Source organism: Ursus maritimus, assembly GCF_017311325.1.
Source record: "Ursus maritimus isolate PB19 chromosome X unlocalized genomic scaffold, ASM1731132v1 scaffold_X1, whole genome shotgun sequence".
Classification (NCBI taxonomy): Eukaryota; Metazoa; Chordata; class Mammalia; order Carnivora; family Ursidae; genus Ursus; species Ursus maritimus.
In genome coordinates this window covers 27346155-27369128 of record NW_024423319.1, presented here as the reverse complement: position 1 = coordinate 27369128, position 22974 = coordinate 27346155, and the positions used below count along the sequence as shown (strand labels likewise).

Here is a 22974-nt window from a genome sequence, read left to right as displayed (position 1 = left end):
GGGGCTCGATCCCATAACGCCGGGATCACGCCCTAAGCCAAAGGCAGACGCTTAACCGCTGTGCCACCCAGGCGCCCCAGAATGTCATTTGTTTAAAGATTGTATTTATTTATTTATTTTAGAGAGAGAGTGTGCATGCCAGTGAGCAAAAGTGAGGGGAGGGGCAGGAGGAAGGGTGAGGGAAAGGGAGAGAATCTCAAGTAGATTCCACCTGAGTGCAGAGCCCGACATTGGGCTCAATCTCATGATCCTGAGATCATGACCTGAACTGAAACCAAGAGTCAGATGCTCAACCGACTGAGCCACCCAGGTGCCCCAGAATGTTATTTTTTAAAAGAAAGAGAATAGGAATTTGGGACAGTTCCACATATCGTTCTCCTCTTTATCCCCCCCCCACACACACTGTAGGACTGATGTTTCGTTGTGGGGGAGACAGCATTATGTGAAAGAGAGATTAGATTAGTGTTTTAATATGAGGTCTGTGTTTAACTGTGCAAGTCACAACTTCTCTGAGCCTCAGGTTATGTTTCTTTTAATTTATGAAATGGGCGTAATAAGTTCATAAGACCATTTCAAGGCAAGATTCACCATTTAAAGCCTTTCTGCAAAATTCAAAGAACGGTTGAAATGTGAGACAATATTCTCATTTCATTTTAAAATGTTTTTCTAAAAGTTGCTATGTTCTTACTGGGTGAAGTACAAACCAGGGTGAAAAATGAGTATGCCACTAGGTCTGGAGTTGTGAATAATTGGATGAAGATTTGACTGAAGTTTACTCTTCTTTTAAACAGACGTGTCAAATACGCACCTTGTCCTAGGTACTGTACTAGGCCCTGACGTTGTAAAAACAAATAAGCCACAGACTCTGACCTCACAAAGATCACAGTTCTTCTTGAGGGCTTGCCTGGGCTGTGGTAAATCCCAAGAAATCAAATGGTTCATCTTCACCTAAGGGAAATACCTCTGCCCAGTTTGACTAAGACAAAGCCTTTACACGTTGAAACCGGTCCTGCTTTCAAACCCTCAGAAAGAACTTAAATCCTTCTCTACATCTTTAAATCATCAGTTAAGGACTCCAAGGAATATACAGCCTGGTGAATTGTCAGTCAATTGAGGTTCTTCGGATTCTTAAGCAAACATTTTTTAAAGGCTCTTTTCATACGCCAAACCTCAACAGCTACACGGGGGGGGGGGAAACTTGATTATGATATGTGTCATCTCTTAGAGAAATGTATGGGAGTAATCCTTCGATCTTCTTCTGGTCCCAAAGGAATCACCATATGTCATGTATAAGAAGAACCATGAGCAACTGGAAGGAAATGAGAGATATGAAGGCTATTGTGTCGACTTAGCCTATGAAATAGCCAAACACGTGAGGATCAAATACAAATTGTCCATTGTTGGCGACGGGAAATATGGCGCAAGGGATCCAGAGACAAAAATATGGAATGGCATGGTTGGGGAACTTGTCTATGGGGTAAGTTTTTTCAACTCTGTTTTCATTTACTTCTGTGCTTTCCACTTAACAAAGATAGAAAATTTTATTTTCAAGTGTGATACTTATCCAGTTGTGTAGTTCCTGTGTGGTCTGTAAAAAAAAAAAAAATTATCTTCTCCAGTTGACTTCGGTAAAAGTAGGTTGTCAATAGCATTCTTTGGGCAACAGGATTATTTTGCCAAAAGCATAGTAAGATTGGGGAACTTTATCTGGCAACATTAAATACGGCCTGCCCTCGACTGAAAATCTGTTCCTTCTGAGTTCCCTGTGTCGGGCAGCAAAATCACCACCCACCTCGTTGCCTCAACAACTTTGCCTAAGCGACCCGGTCACCTTTGCTCATTGCTCCGTCATCTCTAGGCAGTGACCATGTCCTATCCATTCTACTCTTCTGTCTCTCAAATCCAGACACATTCTTCATTCCCACCCTCATCATTTCAGTTAAGGTTCTTAGCATTTGTTGGTCATTTAACTGATTTCCCTGCCTCTACTCTTACCCTGGCAAATCAGATCTCCGCAGCATTGTAATTTTCCACTTGAAAAACTGGGATAGAATTCAAATCCCTGAGCATGGCAAATAACATGCTTCATAATCTGGCACCCGCCTACCTCTCTAGATTCGTCTTGGACTCTTCCCCCTTCATACTTAGTGTTCCAGCTACCAAGAAGTATACCTCGTTCCCTGAAGGCGCCCACCTGCCCCTTAGGGCATCCCTGGAGTCAGCTGACCTCACTTCCCAGTCCTCCAGAATGCAGGCGGCAGCATTTTCAGGAAGCCTTCCCTAATCCCATTTACCCACCTGCAGTCTGGTTAGGTGCCCCCGCTTTTTGCTCTCTTGTAGTACTTTTGAACCAGTATTATAATCTATTTACAAGTTCAGCTGCCCCAACTGGACTATAAACTCCTTGAGCGCAGAAGCCATGTCTGATTTATTTCAATATCCCAGAGCGCAGCACAGAATGGAGGTTCAACAAATAATTGTTGAATGAATTAATAAATGAACAGAATCGCTCTGTCAAGGGCTTGCCCGTGGGCCAAGTACAGAAGAATTATACTGATAATTAGGGCTTTCAAAAGGGGTACAGCAGGATCTTCAGAGCTCCGCAGTGGCTTCACTTGAAAAGGTTTGGGCCCCTCATTGGCAACGTCAGATCTTGGGCCGCCCAGTGAGGCCTATGGAGTCAAGCGGAACTGGGCAGAAGAACAGCCCACTGAATGAACCAGTCACTAGAAAACTCACCCAAGTGTGGGTGGTGGCAGCCGAGGGTTAGTTCTCTCTGCTTTTTATTTTCATCCCAGGGTCATGAACATACGGCGTTATATTAGCTTCAGGTGCACAGCAGTGATTCCACACTTCTGTATGTCACCTGGTGCTTGTCACAATCTGCAGAGGCTTGCTCTCTGGCAGATAAGGAGTGCTTGCAATGACTGGTCCCTGTCTAGACAACAGGTTAGGGGAAGACAAGGAATCTAGGGGGTGCGTATACTGAGAAGAAGTTGGCAAGAAGCAAACATCCAAGTTATCTATTGGACAGAGGTTCAGGATAAGGACCTCGGTGCTTGAGATGGGAAGGAGCCAAAGTAAGGTGCAGCTCTCCCCTCAGAAAATAGTACTGGGGTCATTAAATAAGTTTTTGGAACAGGTCCTCAGGAGCAAATACAAAGGCAGAAGCTCAGTTCTAAAAATAAGGGCACAGAAAAGGAATTAAGGCTTAAAATGAGACTGGACCTCAAGTATCAAAACTAGGGCACCGTCCTCCAGTCAGACAAGCAGCAAGGCAATTTGAACCTTAGCCCCCAGCAGTGGGCTGGAGCCGATTATCTCCCGTCTTGGGTCAAGGTTGGCCCTGGGAACTGGGGCAGGGCTGAGCTGCAGATGAGAGTCAAGTGAACTCCGTTATGAGAAAGAAGAACATCTAATGCCAGGGACAGGGGACTGACTGAGGGGCAGAACACCCGTCATGCTTTCTAAGGACCCTGAGAAGCTCCGAACCATCTTGACACAGCTCTAACCTCTTTCTGAGCTGACCAAGTCTTCTCCTCTCTTCCATCCTTCATCTTCCAGCACTCAGGCTCCAAGAGCCTTGTGTCTTGCTCACAGAGCTCTCCCGTGCTTGGCACAGATACTCGCTTTTTGCCCTCACGAATGAATGCCTGGCCTGCAGTAAATTTAGCTCGTGGTAGGAGGTAATCTTATATCATTACCATTGTTTATTACTATCATTGCCATTATTATTTTATTTTTATTGTTAGCTACCATTTGTTGCTTATTTCCTTGTTGCCAGACACTGTGCTAAGTGCTTTATAGGCATTAATGTAACTCAGTCCTCACACCATACCTCCAAAGGAGGTACCATCTTATTAACATCATTCTACAGACGAAAACACTGAAGCCTAGAGAGGTGGTCTTATGCCAAGACCAAACAGCCTGTCGTGACGCGGCGATTTGAACCCAGTCTCTGCCTACGCAGTCCGTGTTCTTTAACTACAGCCCCAGACTGCACGACAGCTGACGTGTTATTTCAGACCCATCCCATCCTGAAAGACAGCTGAAACTTGTTGAAAGGCTTTTGATGCCTCTGCTTTTGGGGGGAGAAGAATGGCCACAGAAGCATGGCAAAGACTTTCAGGTGTCCGTTTCTACGGGGCCCGAGTTACTGACATGAGCTCTACCAGCCCACTGTGACTCAGTAGCCAGAGCTTTCTAGTGTCTCAGAAGAAAACCTGTCACATTCTGTAAATAGCTCCATGCCCCCCTGGCATTGAGCAAGACATCAGATCCAGTGATGTAGAGCAAGACAGATCTCTTGACACTGTTCAAAGACCCAGCTTTCTCGCTGGGTTTTGGTTTCTCTTCTGGCGTGTCCTCTGTACTGCACCCACCTAATCTCCACATTTGCTCCCTCTTTCCAATATGTGTGAGTGAGGGAGCTTGAGAATTAGAGTCCTTACTTGTTTAGTAACTTAGAAACCAGCTCCCTACTGCTGAATTGGTAAAAATTCTTCTGAAGGAGACTTCCCACCTTTTCCCTCCAGTTCTTTCCACTGAAGACAAAAGCAATAGCCAGGGAAGTCTCTTAAAGAAACGTCCTCTTTCCTCCTCTAACCTGGAGCAAGATTCTGATGTTTTCTGGGATTAAAACACAAGGTGTTTCCAGGGAACTGATGGCAAACCAACTGCTGAATTCCACTTTCCCCTAAAACTTGTGGCTATGAAAAATGGATGTTCTTGTCAGGCTTGGATAAGACCTCTCTGTTCAGGCAGATGATCTCATAAGCTGAATGTGTCCTCATCTTCATTTAAAAGTCTTAATCTTTCAGCATTGGCAAGTTTTCCACTTCTCTTTCAATGATAGAAATGGAGAGAAGTGAAAATGCCGGCATTCATTTCTGGCAAGCCTGGCCTCTTGTAGTTTGCAAGTTGTTTAAGAAAAAAAAAAGGAAAGTGGGGCGCCTGCGTGGCTCAGTCAGTTGGACATCTGACTCTTGATCTCAGCTCAGGTCGTGAGTTCAGGCCCCACATTGGGCTCTGTACTGGGTGTGGAGTCGACTTAAAAAACCAGGGTGGCGGGGGTGGGGGATGGGAACTATCTCTTGCAATGAACATGAAAACTACACACATAGGCACAGCTTTATCCTTAGGGAATTTTCTCTTATGCCTTTAGCATGTAAAACAGATCAGAGTAGGAAAAAATGAAGAGAGGCAGAGATGACAAAAGCTTTGCAAAGATTTTATTATCTACCATAAAGTCTCAAGAAAGAGTCAAAATGAATTAAATTTGTTCAGGAAGAAAGAAGCCCAATCAGCCTCTTTTCAGATGATTCCTAAATGGTTTTCTTTTCCCTCTAAAGAAAACCAAATCAAGGTTGATGTTTGGGGCACCTTGTATTGCTAAGAAGGCTATTTTTGAAACAAACGTCAGTAGGACACAATGTGCCCCATTATGTAAGCTCTTCAGAACATTATGGACTTGAAACTGTCCACCTGCTTTTGGCGGTTTTGATTTTGAGCTGGATGTCTATAACATCACCACATGGTAATTGTCCCCAGCTTAAATGGCTCACACACCACAAGTTTTATGGCTCCAAAATAGCATGTGTTTTAAGAGGACATTTCAAAACATTTTGTTGCTAACAGGGCTCTTAGACATCTTTTAGCCTACCGTTTCATTCGTTTTACAGATAAATATGGGGATCATCCAGGATTGGCCTTTAGGACTGCCATTTGGGTAAACCAAGCAAGGCCTGACATAAGACAGGGATGACAGGAATGGTGGACGGGATTGTGACAAGGTGACAAAATCACACAGCTTGGCAGAGCTTAGACTATAACTCAGATTTCATGACTCCTGGCCCATGCTCTGTCCACCGGGTCACACTGGCTCAGTTTACTTAGCTTGTCAAATTGCAGGGAGATTGGTATTGTATCAGATGGGACATCGCCACCTGCCTTCGAGGGGCTTACAATCTAGTTGGATTATGAGCCTTTCCATCCACAATACCCATTCTGCTTAGTAATGTAACGTAATGCACATCCCTAGTTATCACTTGAAATCTTTGAAAACCCAAAATCTACAGCTGGGGTTTTCTGCCCTTTGAGAGGAGAGATGATCTAACAGAAAAAGAGAGGCAGGAAAAGGGCTGGAAAGAAATTGAGGTCGTAATTGACAAAGGGTCGCCTGCCAGCAGGCAGCTGCTGTGTTCCTTATGTTCCCAGCACTTAGAACTAAAGATAAAGACGGGAGGGAAAGAGCTGCCTTAGGAAAGGCCAAAGCACTGCCCAGATTGATACCTCTGGCTTAGAGGAGAGCAGAGAGCTTGGGGACGGAGAAGGGGGTGGGGGACGGTTGATTCCAGGTCACATCCCCTGGGCACCCTCAGACTCCTCACACTCCCAGGACAAATGGCAATTTTATAGATGCTACTCACACTGACATTTCTCTACCTAGAAGAAATTATCTCTTAGGTTGTCACTATCCTAAGATAGATTCATTTTCCATTAAGAAAGACAGAAAGTCGATCTGTCCTTCCCGCTAAAAGGCAGAGAAGCAAGGGTGCAGTAACAGACACCAAATATTCTCTTCTATTCTTCAGGTGATTACACTGGGCTTTGGCAGAAGGGCTGATGGTTTGATAAAAGTGCCCCTCTCTTCCAAATGATGTATATGAACCCCAGGAAGGAGCATTAATGATGCATGGAAGTCTGCCATTCTGAGCAGAGCGGGTGTGGAAAGATTACCAACCAAATTCAGTCTCGCAAGGCCTTTACCCAGCTCCCGGGATACTCCTTTATCTTCACTTTGTCTTTAACTCTCTCAGCTCCCCGAGGACGAGGAGCCCTAACCCATAGATCTAGACTGGGACATCTGTTCTGGCTAAGCAGACGAGGAGATCCTGTTGTGACACTGCTTCTTGTTGAACAGATTTAAATAGACCTCATCCCTTTCTCCAGATCTAAACAATTGCAGACAGTAAACATCCCACAGAGTACAGCCAATAAAGCAGTGTAAGTCCTGCCTTCAACGTGTCCAATTATATTCCTATTGTCTAGTAGCTTGATTCTGTCCACTCCTTTCTCCAACACATTTAAACTTTCTAAAGGAAATATCTTCCAAAGGCTACTAGAACCTGCAGGGATAAGGGATCAGGTCATGTCTGCCTGTTCTCTGGGCCAGCATAGAATCTTTTTTTAAGATTTATTTATTTATTTGAAAGAGAGAGAGAGCATGAGCGGGAGGGGGAGAGGGAGAGAGAATCTCACGCAGACTCCCTGCTGAGCATGGAGCCCAAAGAGGGGCTCGATCCCAGGACCCTGAGATCATGACCTGAGTTGAAACCAAGAGTCGGACACTCAACCGACTGTGCCACCCAGGCGCCCTGCATATAATATCAATGTATAACACCAATACATTGCCTTCCCTCTCCCGTCCTCCCCCTTGCTTTCAGAAAGTGCTTTAAAATGGCGGCTGACAAGCTTCTGCTCATGCGTCGTCTCCAGGTTGGTTATAAGCTTTACATCAGATGAAAATACTTTAAGATACAACATAAGCCTTTCAGCTCAAAAAAAAAAAAATGTTTTAAACGCCATTTAAATTGTCATTTCTGTCTTAAACCTGTCAGACTCTAAAGTGTATCATCCCTATACATAGGAGTTTGTTGGTTTTTACGTTTTATGAAATTTACAACTTTGGCAACCCACCTATGAAAAGGATTATAAATCCCCTTAGGTTAAATCCCCTCCAATAATGCAGTTCCTCCAGGTTTGACACTGGTGAGTGGAAAAATCAAACCTAATTTGGCGTGTTTACTGAGCCCACACAGCCACTCCTAAGCTGCTTGATTAAAATGCTTTAAGTAGTCAAGATGCAAGCAAAAGCACTAGCAAACTCTTACCGTGAGCTCTTTCCATTTGCTGGTTTTTATCCTTTACCTGAGGCACCTCCATATCACCCAGCTTACCCGCCTAGATTTGAGAAAACGGCCTGCCTACTGCTGTTCCTAGCAGAGGCCGAAGCTCGAGAACCGAAGGCCGCTGAGACACCAGAAGTGAGAGGCACTTCACTAGGGAGTCAGCACCTCACCTCCTCCCTACTACTCCCTAGCCCCATCAATCATTCTTAACCCTCTCTCCCAGCCACAGCTGACTCCTGTAAGGAGCAGAGACCAGGAAAGGAATGCCATCTGGGGAGTTGCCTTTCTCACTTTTTCATCACTGTTGGCCTCCTAAATCTTCAACCTGCCTTGGAAATGACCTTCCCCCTCCTCTGCGTGCCATGGCGGTTCCAGGAGAGCTAAATGGGTGTTTTGTGACACTAGTTACCTGCTCCTTCTATTTCCCTTACTAATCAGGTTGACTGCTCCACCGACAGGACACCCAGCAGAACTTGGGCTCTGAAATAACGGATCATTGCAACATCCTTTTCATATAGACAAGGGGATAGTGGTGGCAGAGGGCAAGGGCTTCTCCCCAGCTGCCCACGAGCTGACAGGACAGTCCTGCTGCGTTGGTTCCACATATAAAAGATGGGAGGGGTTGTTAAGTCCACTACCCAGCGGGCCATCCTTGCTCCTTCCTTTCTATTGGATGAGACTTCTTCTGCCTGCTTTTTGCTAGTCCTTCGTATTTTCCAGCTGTAATAGGTCTTTTTTTAAGGTTCAGCGTGGGAAATCTCATTTTGGAGCCAGGTCCACATCAGACTTAATGCTATTCTTCATCGAGGGGCACCCTCCAAAAACCAAACTCCACCTTCTCTGGAAAAGCTCCTAAGAAAGAAACGGTCCTGGGGCATCCCAGTGGTGCAGTCGGTTGAGCATCCGAAACTCTTGGTTTGGGCTGTGGTCTTGACCTCAAGGTCGTGACCTCATCAAGGTCATGAGGTCAGGCTCTGTGCTCAGCGGCGAGTCTATTTGAGATTCTTTCCCTCTCGCTCTCCCCATTCTCATGCGCGTGTGCTCTCTCTCACTCTCCAAAATAAATAAATAAAATCCTTAAAAAAAAAAAAAAGCCAGACTGAGGAAAAAAGGCAAGTGCCTGAGGGGAGCAGGTTCTTTCTGTTGTCTTACGTGACTTCAAAAGTACTTCATACTAGGAATGGCTTCCTTTGGGAATCTGTTCTTTTGCTGCATATTCTTGGGAACCAGACAAGAAGCCCCACTTTGTCTATCTAGCCACCTCTTGTTAGTGTTCAGCTGTGCTTATCATCTGGTGGGTGTTTGTTGCTGAGGTGTTTTTTTTTCCCTCATAGAGGGTGTCAAGATTCTCAGACTCTTTTCTTTTCCTGCTTGAAAAGAGCCCAATTCCCCGAAATTCAATCCAAAGTGATTTTCTCAGACAAATGCCCCTTATTTCTGCCTTCCAAAACAAGGAAATGGCCATTTCTCTTAGCACGATCAATTATTTAGACTTAAATGATCAAAAACTAGTTAAATTAAGTAATTAAATTCAAATGAGATCAAATGGGAAATGATACGAGTGGGGCATTTGCATGGAGGCAGAAACACATTGGCAAGGATAGAAGGTGGCTTCATCTGTGAATTCTGTTGGCACGACAAGCCTCTTTCTAGCTGAGGCAGACTCTGTCTGCCAAAAAACTCCCACTAGCTTTCTGGCCAATTCCATTCTCCTCAGTAGCTTTTGTTTCTAAGATCAGATCTGGCCCCAGGCAAAAGGGTAAAATAGGTAAAATTTGGGTTTGGCTTCTGTCCAGTTATAAATGCAGAACTGGTGATTCAGGAGTTAGTGGCAATGAGGGGAGTGTTGAAGCCATGGGTAGTAATACTGAGGGGACAAAAATAATACTGAAGGGAGAAAGTGAAGGACAGGCCCTTAAAGGAGTCTTGCTTACTCCACAAACCTTCACTGACTATCTCCTAAGCCAGGCCCCGTGACTAGACTATGGGGCTACAGAGGCACACCTTGGCCGAGAGAGCAGAACTGGGAAGAAAAGCCAGAGAAGGAACATTCCAGAGATAGGAGGAGAAACTATAGTCTTCAGAGAGCCAAGGAAAGAGGGTACTTGGTGCAAAAGGGCAGTGGTGTCCCACGAGCAGGGGACGTCTGAGGGAAGGACTTTGAATGTGGTACGGCAACCAAGTATATAACTGAAGAAGCAATGTCAGTAAATCGGAGGAGATGGAAGGTAGATCACAGGTGTTTTATAAGGACAAAGTCGTGTTAAAATCAAGAGATAGCAAAGGTGTATTTTTTCAAGAAGACCACAGTGAGAGAGAAAGATGCCATATGGTTAAGAGGGTAGTAGAATCAGAAGAAGGTGGGAGGACCGCTTTGTGTTTCGTTTTAGGCTGTCAGTAAACAGAATTACCTGAGTGTGATTTTGAGTAATATCAATTAATGGTTTTCAAATGACAGTGAGCATTCAAATCACCTGGAGGGCCAGCTGAATCCCGCCCGTTGTGCTTCTTGTTCCATACATCGGGGATAGGGCCTGAGAATTGGCATTTCTAACAAGTTCCCAGGTGACTCTGATACTGCTAGTCCGGGAAGCCACCCATTGAGAACCATTGGGATAGGGTGAGAAGGAAAAATTAGTACAAGAGAACAAAGGGAGCTGAGTTTTAAGAAGACACAGAAGACTATGGGATGCTAGGAATAAGTGGATTAAGCCTTAGAAAGTTCATTTGCTATGAGATGGAAACGACAAAAGGAATAGGTGAATCGGGACGCCTGGCTGGTTCAGTCAGTAAAAACTTGCAACTCTTGAACTTGGGGTCATGAGTTGGAGCCCCACACGCGGTGTGGAGCCTACTTAAGAAAAAATAAAATATTTTTTTTTTAAAGAAGAAATAGGTGAAGACACAGCACTATGTTGAGAAGGAAAAGGACACGGAGACAATAGAGCTTGTCTCAGTTGGCTCCCATCTCAGTAAAGAAAGAGCCAAGATTGGGGCGCCTGGGTGGCTCATTCGGTTAAGCATCTGCCTTGGGCTCAGGTCATGACCTCGTGGTCCTGGGATCGAGCACCGTGTCGGGAAGCAGGGAGCCTGCTTCTCCCTCTACCTCTGTCCTTCTCCCCTGCTCATGCTCGCTCTCTCGCTCTCTCTTTCTCTCTCTCTCTCAAATAAATAAAATCTTAAAAAAAAAGAAAAGAAAAGAAAGAGGCAAGATCACCTGTGTGGGGGGTTGGAGCTGGTAAGGATTAGGGACCCCAAAAGGCTTGGAATAAGCATCACTCACAGACTTCGAAGAGATCAGCTTTCCTGTGATAGATGATGGATTTAACTTCAGAAATGGGGAGTTTGAGATTGTAGTGAGCCAATCGGGTAGATTTGATCAGTGGGCTCTTAGCTTTAAGAAACGCATACTTTCTGCAACTCCCCCTGGGCTATAGGACATCCTCCACGAGGATAAGGAGTTTTGTCTGCTTTGTCTCTCTTGCTCAGTGTTTCATCCCCAGCATCAAGAGTAGTGCTTGGCACAGAATAGGCACTCAAATATGCACTGGAGTGAATCTGAGAGGGGTTAATTATCGTACATAAAAACAGTGTAGAGTAGAAACCTGCACATATCTATGGAGTTAGGACATTGTGGTGGTTAAGGGCATGAGTTCTAGTAGCACTATCAACAATAGCCCAATTATGGAAAGAGCCCCAATGTCCATCGACTGATGAATGGATCAAAAAGAGGTAGTATATATATTCCTCTGTGTGTGTGTGTGTGTATATATATATATACATATATATATATTCCGTTGTATGTGTGTGTATATATATGTGTGTGTGTGTATACATATATATATATATTCCGTTGTATGTGTGTGTATATGTGTGTGTGTGTGTACAATGGAATATTACTCAGCCATCAAAAAGGATGAAATCTTGCCATTTGCAATGACGTGGATGGAGCTAGAGTGTAAGATGCTAAATCAGTCAGTCAGAGAAAGACATACCATATGGTTTCACTCATGTGGAATTTAAGAAACAAAACAGATGACTATAGGGAAAGGAATAAAAAATAGGGAATCTAGGGAAAGGAATAAAAAAATCAGACAGGAAGGCAAACCGTAAGAGATTCTTAAATCTAGAGAACAAACTGAGGGTTGCTGGAGGGGAGGTGGGTGGAGGGATAGGCTAAATGGGTGATGGGCATTAAGGAGGGCATTTGTTGTGATGAGCCCTGGGTGTTACACATAAGTGATGAATCACTAAGTTCTCCTGAAACCAATATTATACTATATGTTAACTAACTAGAATGGAAATAAAAACCTGAAAGAAAAAAGCACGTGAGTTCTGAAATCTGAAGACCAGGGTTCTAATCCTAGGCCTCAGTTTCTCCTTCTTTAACATGGGAATTATTATGTGCCAACCTTAAGTTTGCTGAGAAAATTAAATAAGATAATATACGCGAGGTGCTTATACACAGAGTAAGCACTGAATAAATGTTAGCTGGCTGTTTATTATCTGTGTTTCCCTTTAAATTAATTAAGATTGTTTTTTAATCAGTTTGAGTCACCCTATGGGACTCAAGGTAGTTAAACATTTCTTTTAAAACATCCTCTATCTCAGACTTGATCATTCCTCCTCCACCTCTCCCCGCTGGTAAGGATATTGAGGTATAACTCTGTTTAATGTAAAAAAATTATCACAATTGGTCCTTTTGCTTTTGTTTTTTGTTTTGAGGTGAGAGAGTGTCTGCATGCATAAGCAAGTGGGGGGGAGAGGGGGAGGCAGAGAGAGAATCTTAAGCAGGCTCCACACCCAGCATGAAGCCTGACACGGGGCTCGATCTCATGTCCCTGAGATCATGACCTGTACCAAAATCAAGAGTCGGGTGCTTAACTGACTGAGCCACCCAGGCACCCCAAAATTGGTGTTTTTACTTCATATCTGATATACCATCCAACAGGCTTTCCTTAGAAGTAGTTTTCTAAGTGTGTATGTTAAGGCCTGGCTCCAGACTAAAGCCTGTCGTAGAGGAACGATAGTGGAAGACCAAAGAAATAAGTGCAGAAATTGCTAGTGCTGGAAAGAAAAGAAAAATTCCTAGTGCCTTTTTTCATGGGATTAATATGAAAACATTGCCTGCCTTTGCCTGAGCCCATTATAAGGGCACTACTGACATTTATTTTATTGATCCGGTACTCGTGAGTGCTACCCTGATATTTATTGATCCAGTACTCGTGAGTGCTACCCTGATATTTATCACTAGACATGATGGCTTCCTATAGAAATTAATATGTATTCTAATAACTGCTGTACCTTTGTTATTGCCCATGCAGAATTCTTTCATGTTTGCATAGATTATGTTCAATAGTCAACAACTTATTTTCTAAGATCCATAGTTTCTTTATTTAGGATGTGCTGCAGTGATAGATACCAAAAAAAAAAAAAAAAAAACCCAGAAGATTGAGTCCCTGCCTTTAAAGAACCTATGTTTTTACAGACATGCTCTGAAAAAATAATTCAAGAATAATAATAACCTCATGGTGGGGAGGGAGGCACATATAAGAAGTCTAGACTATGTGCTTGCCTCTCAAAAATTCCCAGTCACATGAGGGAGCTCAGACATAAGAGCATGAAAATGAAAATTAAAAAAAACAACAGTTGGGGTGCCTGGGTGGCTCAGTCAGTTAAGTGTCTGACTCTTGGTTTCAGCTCAGGTCATGATCTCAGGGTCATGGGATCAAGCCCTGCATTGGGCTCTGCACTCAGCACGCAGGCTGCTTGAGATTCTGTCTCTCCCTCTCCCTCTGCCCCTCCCGACTCCCCCCCCCAAATAAATAAATAAGTCTTTAAAAAAAACAAGAGTTAAGCAGTGTTTGGGGGCACCTGGCTGGCTCAGTCAGTAGAGCACGCGACTCTTAATCTCAGGATCATGAGTTCAAGCCCCACGTTAAGTGTAGAACTTACTTTTAAAAAAGAGAGAATTAAACAGTGATCTGTCACAAGGGAATACAAGTTGAGTTGCAAGATAGCAAAAAAATTCTAAGAAAAACATTGAGTCGGTTACCCGAAGGCAATAGGTCACAAAGGACAAAAGGTCAATGGTGTCCTTCCCTTCCCTTACCATCAAGTTAAAGCATTTTAGAACCCATCGAATTGCTACTACTCTTCTGACCAAAGCGTTGACAAATCAATCGGTTGTAGTGTTCTAAGAGTTTATGTTTCCACCAAAGAGGTATAGTAAGTGGCAAATGACGAATGGAAGTACTGTCTCTAAAAGTCCATTTTTTTTTCCAGAGGGCTGATATAGCTGTTGCTCCGCTCACTATAACATTGGTCCGTGAAGAAGTCATAGATTTCTCAAAGCCATTTATGAGCCTGGGCATCTCCATCATGATAAAGAAGCCTCAGAAGTCGAAGCCAGGCGTGTTCTCGTTCCTGGACCCCTTGGCTTACGAGATCTGGATGTGTATCGTCTTTGCTTACATCGGGGTCAGCGTGGTTCTTTTCCTAGTCAGCAGATTCAGCCCCTATGAATGGCACTTGGAAGACAGCAATGAAGAACCCCGCGATCCGCAAAGCCCTCCTGACCCTCCAAATGAATTTGGAATATTTAACAGTCTTTGGTTTTCCTTGGGTGCCTTTATGCAGCAAGGATGTGATATTTCTCCAAGGTTTGTTTCCATGTCATACCCAATGCCTCTTTGCATTCTGTGGCCATGATCCATTCACGTACATCTGGTATTCACCCATCTCAAGTCCAGCTTTCTTTCATTTAACATTCCATCCAACGACAAATTATCATCAAGCCATTTTGTTTGCTTGCGTCCATGAAGTGAGTGTGTTATTGGTGTTGTTCTGAATGTCTTTCATGCATTTCTATGGTATTGTATATTTATACATATTATAGCAAACATTTGGACTCTGGATAAAGGCAGCATTTTCAGCTAATATTAATATTATTTGGATAAAGCTAATACTAAGTCTTGATCAGATCAATCAGGCATGGTTTCCTCCTTAAGTGAGCTAAAACATTTTTTCATTTGTCCAGAGATGGGATCTAGAAAAAAATTTGAAAGAATATAGAACTCTTCTTAAAAGCCCTCCTACTTTCCCCTTTCAGTGTCCTACCTTTTTCATTTCACTCTTAGACTGCCTAGAATTATTCACTGTAGTATCTCACCCAAGTTTATAACTAAAACTATAAAAGTACTAAAAGAAAACATAAGAGATAAAAAAAGAAAACCTAAGGGGAAGTCTATATGATTTCGAATTGGACAAAGAGTTTTCAAAACACAAAAAAGAACAATCCATTTTTTTAAAAAATTGACATACTGGACTTCATTAAAATTCAAAACTATTCAAAACATTTCAAAAGACATCATTATGGAAATGAAAAGACAAGCCACAGACTGGGAGAAAATATTAGCAAATCATACATCTGATAAAGGACTTATATCCAGAATAAATAAAGATTTCTTGCAACTCAATATAAAGAAGACAACCCAATTTTTAAGATGGACAAAACATTTGAATAGACCTTTCCCCAAAGAAGATATACAAACGGCTAATAATCACATGTAAAGATGCTCAACATCATTAGTCATTAGGGAAATGCAAATTAAAATCACAGTGAGATACCTCTATATATCCTCTAGAATGGCTATAATAAAAAAGACAGTACCAAGTGGTGGTGAGGCTGCAGAATGAGCATAGCTCTCATCCATTAGTAGTGTGAATGCAAAATGCTGCCCCCAAAGAGGAAGATGGGTCCACAGTCTCTTATAGTTAGACTCACACTTAAAATATGACAGCAATTCCACTTAGTTATTTACTGAAAAGAAAACCTATATCCACACAAAGACTTGTAAGTGTTCATAGGAGCTTTATAAAAACCAAAAAGTGGAAACAACCCAAATGGCCATCAACAAGTGAACACAATGGGCCTTATCATCCAATAGAATACCATTGGGCAATTCAGAAGAACAAGCTACCCATATGCTACGACGTGGATGAACCTGGAAAACATGATGCTACATGAAAGAGGCCAGACACAAAAGGCCACAGATTATATGATTCCATTTATTGAATTCTACTTATTGAATGTCCCTTATTGCATTGTTCCATTTGTCCAGGATAGGCAAATCCGTAGAGACAGAAAGTGTCTAGGGACTTAAAGGGAGCAGAGAGAAGCTAAGAAGGACAAGGATTAGGCTGAGGCATGCAAGGCTGAGTACAGCAAGCACAAGGGGCAAATTCAGTCTTTATTAAAAATGTTGATTTTTGTTCATCATGGGTTTTTTGAATTAATCTTGATTTTTAAAGAATATTGCACTAAAATGTTATTTATCTTGATTAATGAGATTTGTGGTACCCTTCTAAATTTGGGGGGGGGGTAAATGCCTCACTGGTCTCACCCTAGTCCTGGCCCTGTCAGGATTAACCACAAATGAGCGCGAAGGAACTTTGCAGGGTGAGGGAGATGTTCCAGAACTGGACTGTTGGCAATGGCCACACAACTCTTAAGCTGACTAAAATCATCCATTGTACCCTTACATTGGTGAATTTGATGAGATGCAAATTTCATCTCAGCGAAGCTAGTGAAAATATGAAATGTGAATGTCCTGGATCTCGCCCACTTAGTTCAAATGGTAATTTACCTAAACAAAAACAGTGTTAAATTCATAATCATAAAATATTGTAAGCAAATATGGTATCTTCAAAATCGGGGGGGGGTGGTTTTTTTTCTAAAATAAAAAGTTGTAGTTTTGGTAAAATTAAACATTAACCCAAATAACTGACTAGAGTCCATTATACAAACATATGGGGATATTCATTTAGAATATAAGGACCCAGAAGGTCACCTACTATGGTTTTACAGCATACCTCATTTTAAGATTATCCACCTGGAGCACGAAACATTTCAAATGAAGATTTGCAGTGTAACTCACGGGTAACCATCTTCTCATTTCTAATGTAACATGTGTGGGGCAAGCCTCTTCTGTCTGAGTCATACCTTTTGCCACTCTCCATCTGCTCGGTCTGATACTCCAAATGATTGCACCCCCTGCTCCTTTTGTGCTTACAATGTGTGTCGTTTTGCGATACCATCTGGGAGTTCATTTATTTTGCTAGTTTCTTTCTTTTCTTATTTTTTTTAAATGTTCACTTGGAGAGTAGGGTTTCTGAACGATCCCTAATTGAGTGATTTTTAACATGGCTGGTAATCTGTGTTGAGGCAATGCTAAAGAGTCATTAAGGCTGGGGATTTTATTGGTTTCTGTAAGTGAATTTTCAAAACTAAATTTGTGATATCCCCACCGGAGTGCTGCACACTACTCTGTATACTCAAACAGGACTCTTCAAAAGCTATCTGTTTTTAGAAGTATTTAAGCATATTGCTTCATTAAGTCCTAACTTAAAGATGAGGACCTGCAAATGACAAGCTGGATAGATTTTTTTGATAGCAGAATTTAAGCTGTGGCTCTTCTGTGGCACTGAAATATATCAAATCCTTTTTTTCCCCCCAAGATACACATTTCATTATACTGCACTAGATACTGTCATATAGAGCAATGGCTTTCAAACTTTTTGACCATGTCCCTCAGTACAAAATACATTTTCCATCATGACTCAGTGTGTATATATATGTATATAACACGTATATAACACGAGTGTCACCAAACATTACCCTCACAGCATGCCATGACGTTTTAAATGCTGGTTGCAGCTCAACGCAGCAGTGGGGCACACAGGCTATGGAATAACACTGGTCTCGAGTAACACATATTCTCCTTTTTGTGCTTTTGAGTAATAAATTATTACTCTGTATATTTTCTACCAAAGGGGTGATCCCTCTTTCAATATTGTCTTTTGTGTCCTTCAAAGGAAATTATATCTTTAAGCCTCTTGATAAAATTTTATACTTTGTAGCATTCTTATTTCTCCTTGCCTTGAGAGCTCTGTTGGTTATATATTTGTGCTCAGTTGTATAACAGAATATTCCACTGAAATGTGCTCTTCTATTAACAGATTTCGAAATTCCCGTTAATGACATAGTTGCGCTCTAAGATTCATGGTTGCCTTGACGGCAAATGCCAGCGTTATACTTTATTTCTGTTTAATGGCCACATTTAGAATCTTGACTCTCCAGACAGCTCTGAATGTGAACATGCATTGTACACTCTGACTTTTCCCAAAATTGAAGCAATTCAAGGAATTATAAGAGACCACATTTTGAAGTAGAACTATCAACTATCATAGCAAGAGGAGATGTCAGATAAATTAACCCAACTGCTTCTGTTTCCCGAGGGCAGAGGGACAACAGCCTTCACTGAGCTCCCACCATGTATGCGCACTTTGCCTGCATTATTACCCTATGGATTTTAATCCTCGAAACACGGCCGCCTTGTACTTCAAGTTGAGGAAGGTGACACTCGGGGTAAATAATTGGCGCAGTCACACAGCTAATGGCAGAGCCAGTATTCGAACCTAACTCCAACCCCACACCCTATATTGCTCCACTTCATGCTGCTTTTTTCACAGCATAGACAAAACCGGACGCAGAGAGATACTGTGGTAGAGGTCAGGGTCATAGGGACTGTAAGATCCAGCAGTAGAACTGTTCCCACTACCACACACCGCCTCCCACTACCGACCTGAAGGTGCATTGCTTCTTCCATTCTTTTCCTCCTGGGTGTGCCCAGGACTATTTCCCAGTCTCCCAACCTCCTATGAAACTCTGCCTTTGCCCGGGGTTGTTAAAGAAAGGCTTAGGCAGTGAGCACTTAAAATGCTGCAGGGCGTGTGTCCACTCGGAGTGAAAGAGTGGGAAATCAGCATGAGGAGCACCGAGCATCATTGTATTTCCATCAAATAAAGGTATTGACGGGGGCTTGGAAGCTTAAAGAGCCCATGTCAATATTAGGTTTGGTATTTTCAACTACTCCCATTGTTTGGAGTCAACAATTCAGCTGGAGGCTGAATCGCCTTTAGAGAGGCTAATCAATGTGAGAAGCTGAGGTTATATCCATATACAAACTGATTTGATTGGGGCAGTCGGGAGAAGTAGGAGGAGATTCCACTCAACCCTCTTCCCCTGGAGGGGGATGGGGAGATCCGCAGTGGGTGTAGCCAGATGGAGGGAGCGCGTAGGGGTTAAGTGCGTGGGGGCTGGAGTTAGTCTCACTGGATTCGCAATCTGCTTAGAAGTTGTGTAACTCGGGGCACGTTACTAAATCTGGCTAAGTAAGCCTCAGTTCCTCATCCGTAAAATGTAAAGCATAGTACCTGGCGTATAGTAAGTTCTCGGTAAAGGGTAGCTATTCTCCTTATTAAACTGGCTGCTCCTCACCACCCTACTTGCACAAAAAATAACAGTTAATATTCTACTTGCATGTTAGTCCCTAAAACTCCTTAGGAATGCGGTTGAAATTGTAGTCAGTGCCACGTAGTTGATTTCTGATGAGAAATAACCAACGAACTTGCCTTCTTGAATCCATATAGTGCCCTCCTTAAGGGTTACACCTCGTGCAAATGTTTGGATTGTATATTCTATAATGATTTGCTGATATTGACAGAATGTTACAATTTTTTAAATCTGTCATTTGTTTCCTTTGTAAAACTTGGAGGAGCGGTCCAAAGTCCGAGTCCTCCCAGACAAATGCTCCCCCTGCTGACTTACTTTGAAGCTGCAGGGCCATCTGAGGGCTAACGGAGTTGAAGCCGGGAGGATTGGGCGAATGCTAGCAGAGAAACTCCAGGGAGCACACTAACTTGAATCTGATTACTGTGTGCGTATTATTCCAAAGGCATTACTCTTCTCTGATTCTGCAAGACATCAGATACTTTAGAGGAGCAGGCAGGGCATCTGTCCAGGTTAGTTGACATACAGATCCTTTCATCAAATGGAAAACACGTGCCAAATAATAAAAGACACGAACGGTATTAAATGAATGGAACCAAAGACAACAGGATTTGGGGGCTCCATTTTAAGCAATAGCCTTTTCTTTGCTGATGTCTGACCAGTCAGTGTCTCATCCTACTGCAAATTCTTTTCAAAGTAGTAGTGATGTGGGGATCAATTAAAGATGTAATAGCAGGATTTTTATTGCAACTGTTTTACGACTTTTCTGGCTGAAAGCCATAGTTCTCAGTCTTCAGGAGATGGTTTCTTACCCCATCAGAAAATACTATACGAGCCAAAGATTGATTCTGCACATTTTTTAAAAAAATCTGTCATAGAATCGGCATTGAATAGAATGTAGAAAAGATACATACTTTGGAAGAAAGAACAGGGGGGAGAAAGAGCGTGAGGAAGAGTTTGTGCATAGAAGCGGTTAGTTTCGGCTCTTGATCTTACGAAGCTGGTAAAGTGCAGATTTCAAAATTTACTTACAGGCTGAAGGTTACAGCACATAGCTCACTTTTATTATCATTTCAGAGGTCATAAAATACATTTTATTATTAACTCGGAAACTCTACTTCCGTATGATTAAGGTTAACAAGAGCATTGTATATGATTTTGCGGTGTTTTTATGTCCATTTTTCTCTCGTTGCTAATCTACTTTCATTCACTTCCTCTTACATTTCTTCGAAAGGTACGATATGCTCCTTATAATGCATTTTTATAAATACTAAGTGTGCAGCATTTTATAGCCATTTCATTATGCCAACCTCAAAATCTGTCTTGTGCAACAAAACTATTTGAAATGAACGTTAAACATTTTGAAGCTGCATTAATGGAGGGAAAGAAACTGGAAAATGACAGGTCTTTTTAACTCAACTATAAAGTCTTGTCTTGTTTTAATAGATCCTTTTAAAAATGTCATGGGGCTGACCCATCAGTCACTTTTTATATAGCAGCCATGTGAAATGTGGGTTATTAAATGGCTATAGTTTCCTTAATGAGAAGAGGGAAATGTAAAAATTCTTACAGAGCTTCTTCCCTGTGAGTTCCTCTGCACCTTTTCTCAGTGAAAGGACTTAGGCATTCATGCCATAATGGAAAGAAAGCCATAGAAATTCCATCAAGACTCTTGTCAAAGCTACTGCTGCCTTGAGGAAGTTTGTGCATTTCGCACGGATTCCAAGGAAGCCCTTTTTCCATCTCTGCTGAGGCTTGTGGGTACTATTATGCCATTTCTATGTAGACAGTCACCAAAATTCTCCATGCACAAAGGAATATCATCATATTAACCACGTAGTTGCCCGAGTTAATAGCCATGTATACAAGAGGACACAAAAATGACCATTTTGCGTTTAGGTTTATTTTCAGTCATGTCAACAGCCAATCTCAGCTAAGTCCTACAGATCAAGCACATGATTATCTGGGTCACCTATTATGGTGGCCAAAATAACCAGATTAGCATGTGCAGGCTTGAGTTTAGATCATACAGACACAATCCATTAGCCTCGACAGAATGGCACAAGTGCAATTTCCATAAATTACTGTATTTTTCTCCCCATTTCAAATAGACAATGCATAAACTACCATTGGTATTCTCAGCAGCTTAATAAAACCCTTTCCATACCAAACCATGAATCTGGAAATACTCCAAAATCAGTTCTCCCCTTGGTCTCGGGAAAACCCCATCACTCCAAATAAGGATGGCATTCCCAGTTCCATTCCAAATGAACAACAGATAATAAACAATAATTATCCAAACATGTTTGCTTTTCCTACAACTATAATTCTCAGTTATTGTCAGAAAATTGCACCTTCTGTAATCTATACACCGCTCCGGTTTTGCTTAGACAAACTATGACTGTTTTGTAGCACAAAAATGTGGGCATTTCTTTCCTACTGTGTAAGTATAGGTTATTAATTTCCTATTTCGCCTCTCTGTGCCTCAGTTTCTTTATCTGTAAAATGCCTCTGTTTTCTAATCTGTAAAAATAGTACCTAACCATAGAGAGGAAGGATTGAAAGAGTTGACCCATGTCAACCCAAAGCAATCAGAACAGTCCGGAAGGGCTCCGTAAGGGTTAGCTATTATTGTTATCATTTTTATTACCCTATTACTACAGATGCTACTTTGAAACAGTAATCTTCTATATGGTAAAATTATGTCCAGGGTCAGATCAGTTGGGGATAAATTAAATATATATGGCAACAATGAAGAAAGACTATAAAGGTCCAAATTCGTAACTGAAATATCCTGTAAATATTTAGCATTTGGAAGTGTAACACATTCTTTCTGCTTCATCCTGATGTTTTTACCTCTTCTGATTAAAAGAGACATGTTCCCAGAGGAGACCCTGAGAGAATATAACTCTTAGTAGAGAAATCTGTTGCAAAGCAGATTTTCATCTGAAAGGCAGAAAGTGATTGCGTTCAAAAATAAAGAAGGAAGGGTGGTTTTAAGCATCCAGGAACCAACAGGAATGACAGACTTTAAAAATTCAAGTAGTTTTGTTTTAGTTCATCAATAAAGAACACCATTTATCAAAACACCTGCCAAAACTATTTGACCAGAGAATAAAGCCAAAAACAACTGAATTTTCCAGAGGCTAGTAAGAGTTTATCTTGGGACACAGGAATTTAAATTTGCTTCAAAGTGGTCAAATGCAAGTACCAATAGAGAAGAGCTTGATTTGCCGGCTTTCAGCCCAGAACTGCCCTCTTCCCACAGAGCCTGGAGATGGGCCAGGCTCCTACGCCTATTCCTGCCTTTATGACAGAGTGGATACTTTTCCTGTGAGCTTTTCTGGGCACGGGAGAGTACAGCCTCATCAGGATGGAGCTCTGCCACAGAGAGAACCAGCCTAGAGATAATGTGGCAATGTTTTATAAAACCTAGGGACCAGATTTTCATTTCTGCAGCCAGAGCCAGCCTTCAGCAACACTGTGAAGGAGACCAAACTGCCTCCGCACGAGCCGCACCCCACCCCTGAGCATCCGGGGTGCTCACTGCCCCCTGACTTCCCACAGACCCTCCCCGCCCCCCCAGCAGCATCCACGGTGCAGGACCTTGACACCCAATGCTGGCTACACCAGCGCTTTATACAAATGCTGCTGCTTCGGCCTAACCTCTTCCTCCCCTTCTCCCCCACCCCCACCCCCCACCCCTGCAAG

The 22974-nt window shown here is 42.4% G+C and overlaps 1 protein-coding gene across 3 annotated transcripts in view; it reads left to right on the top strand.

The window, feature by feature from the left end:
- The window catches only part of GRIA3 (glutamate ionotropic receptor AMPA type subunit 3), a 282865-nt gene that overhangs the window by 195503 nt on the left and 64388 nt on the right, over nucleotides 1–22974 (top strand). For all 3 annotated transcript variants that reach the window (XM_040628391.1, XM_040628382.1, XM_040628376.1), the window contains 2 exons: nucleotides 1271–1477; nucleotides 14196–14572. In XM_040628391.1, the coding sequence (XP_040484325.1) occupies nucleotides 1271–1477; nucleotides 14196–14572 (584 nt within the window). The remainder of the gene's footprint in view (nucleotides 1–1270; nucleotides 1478–14195; nucleotides 14573–22974) is intronic.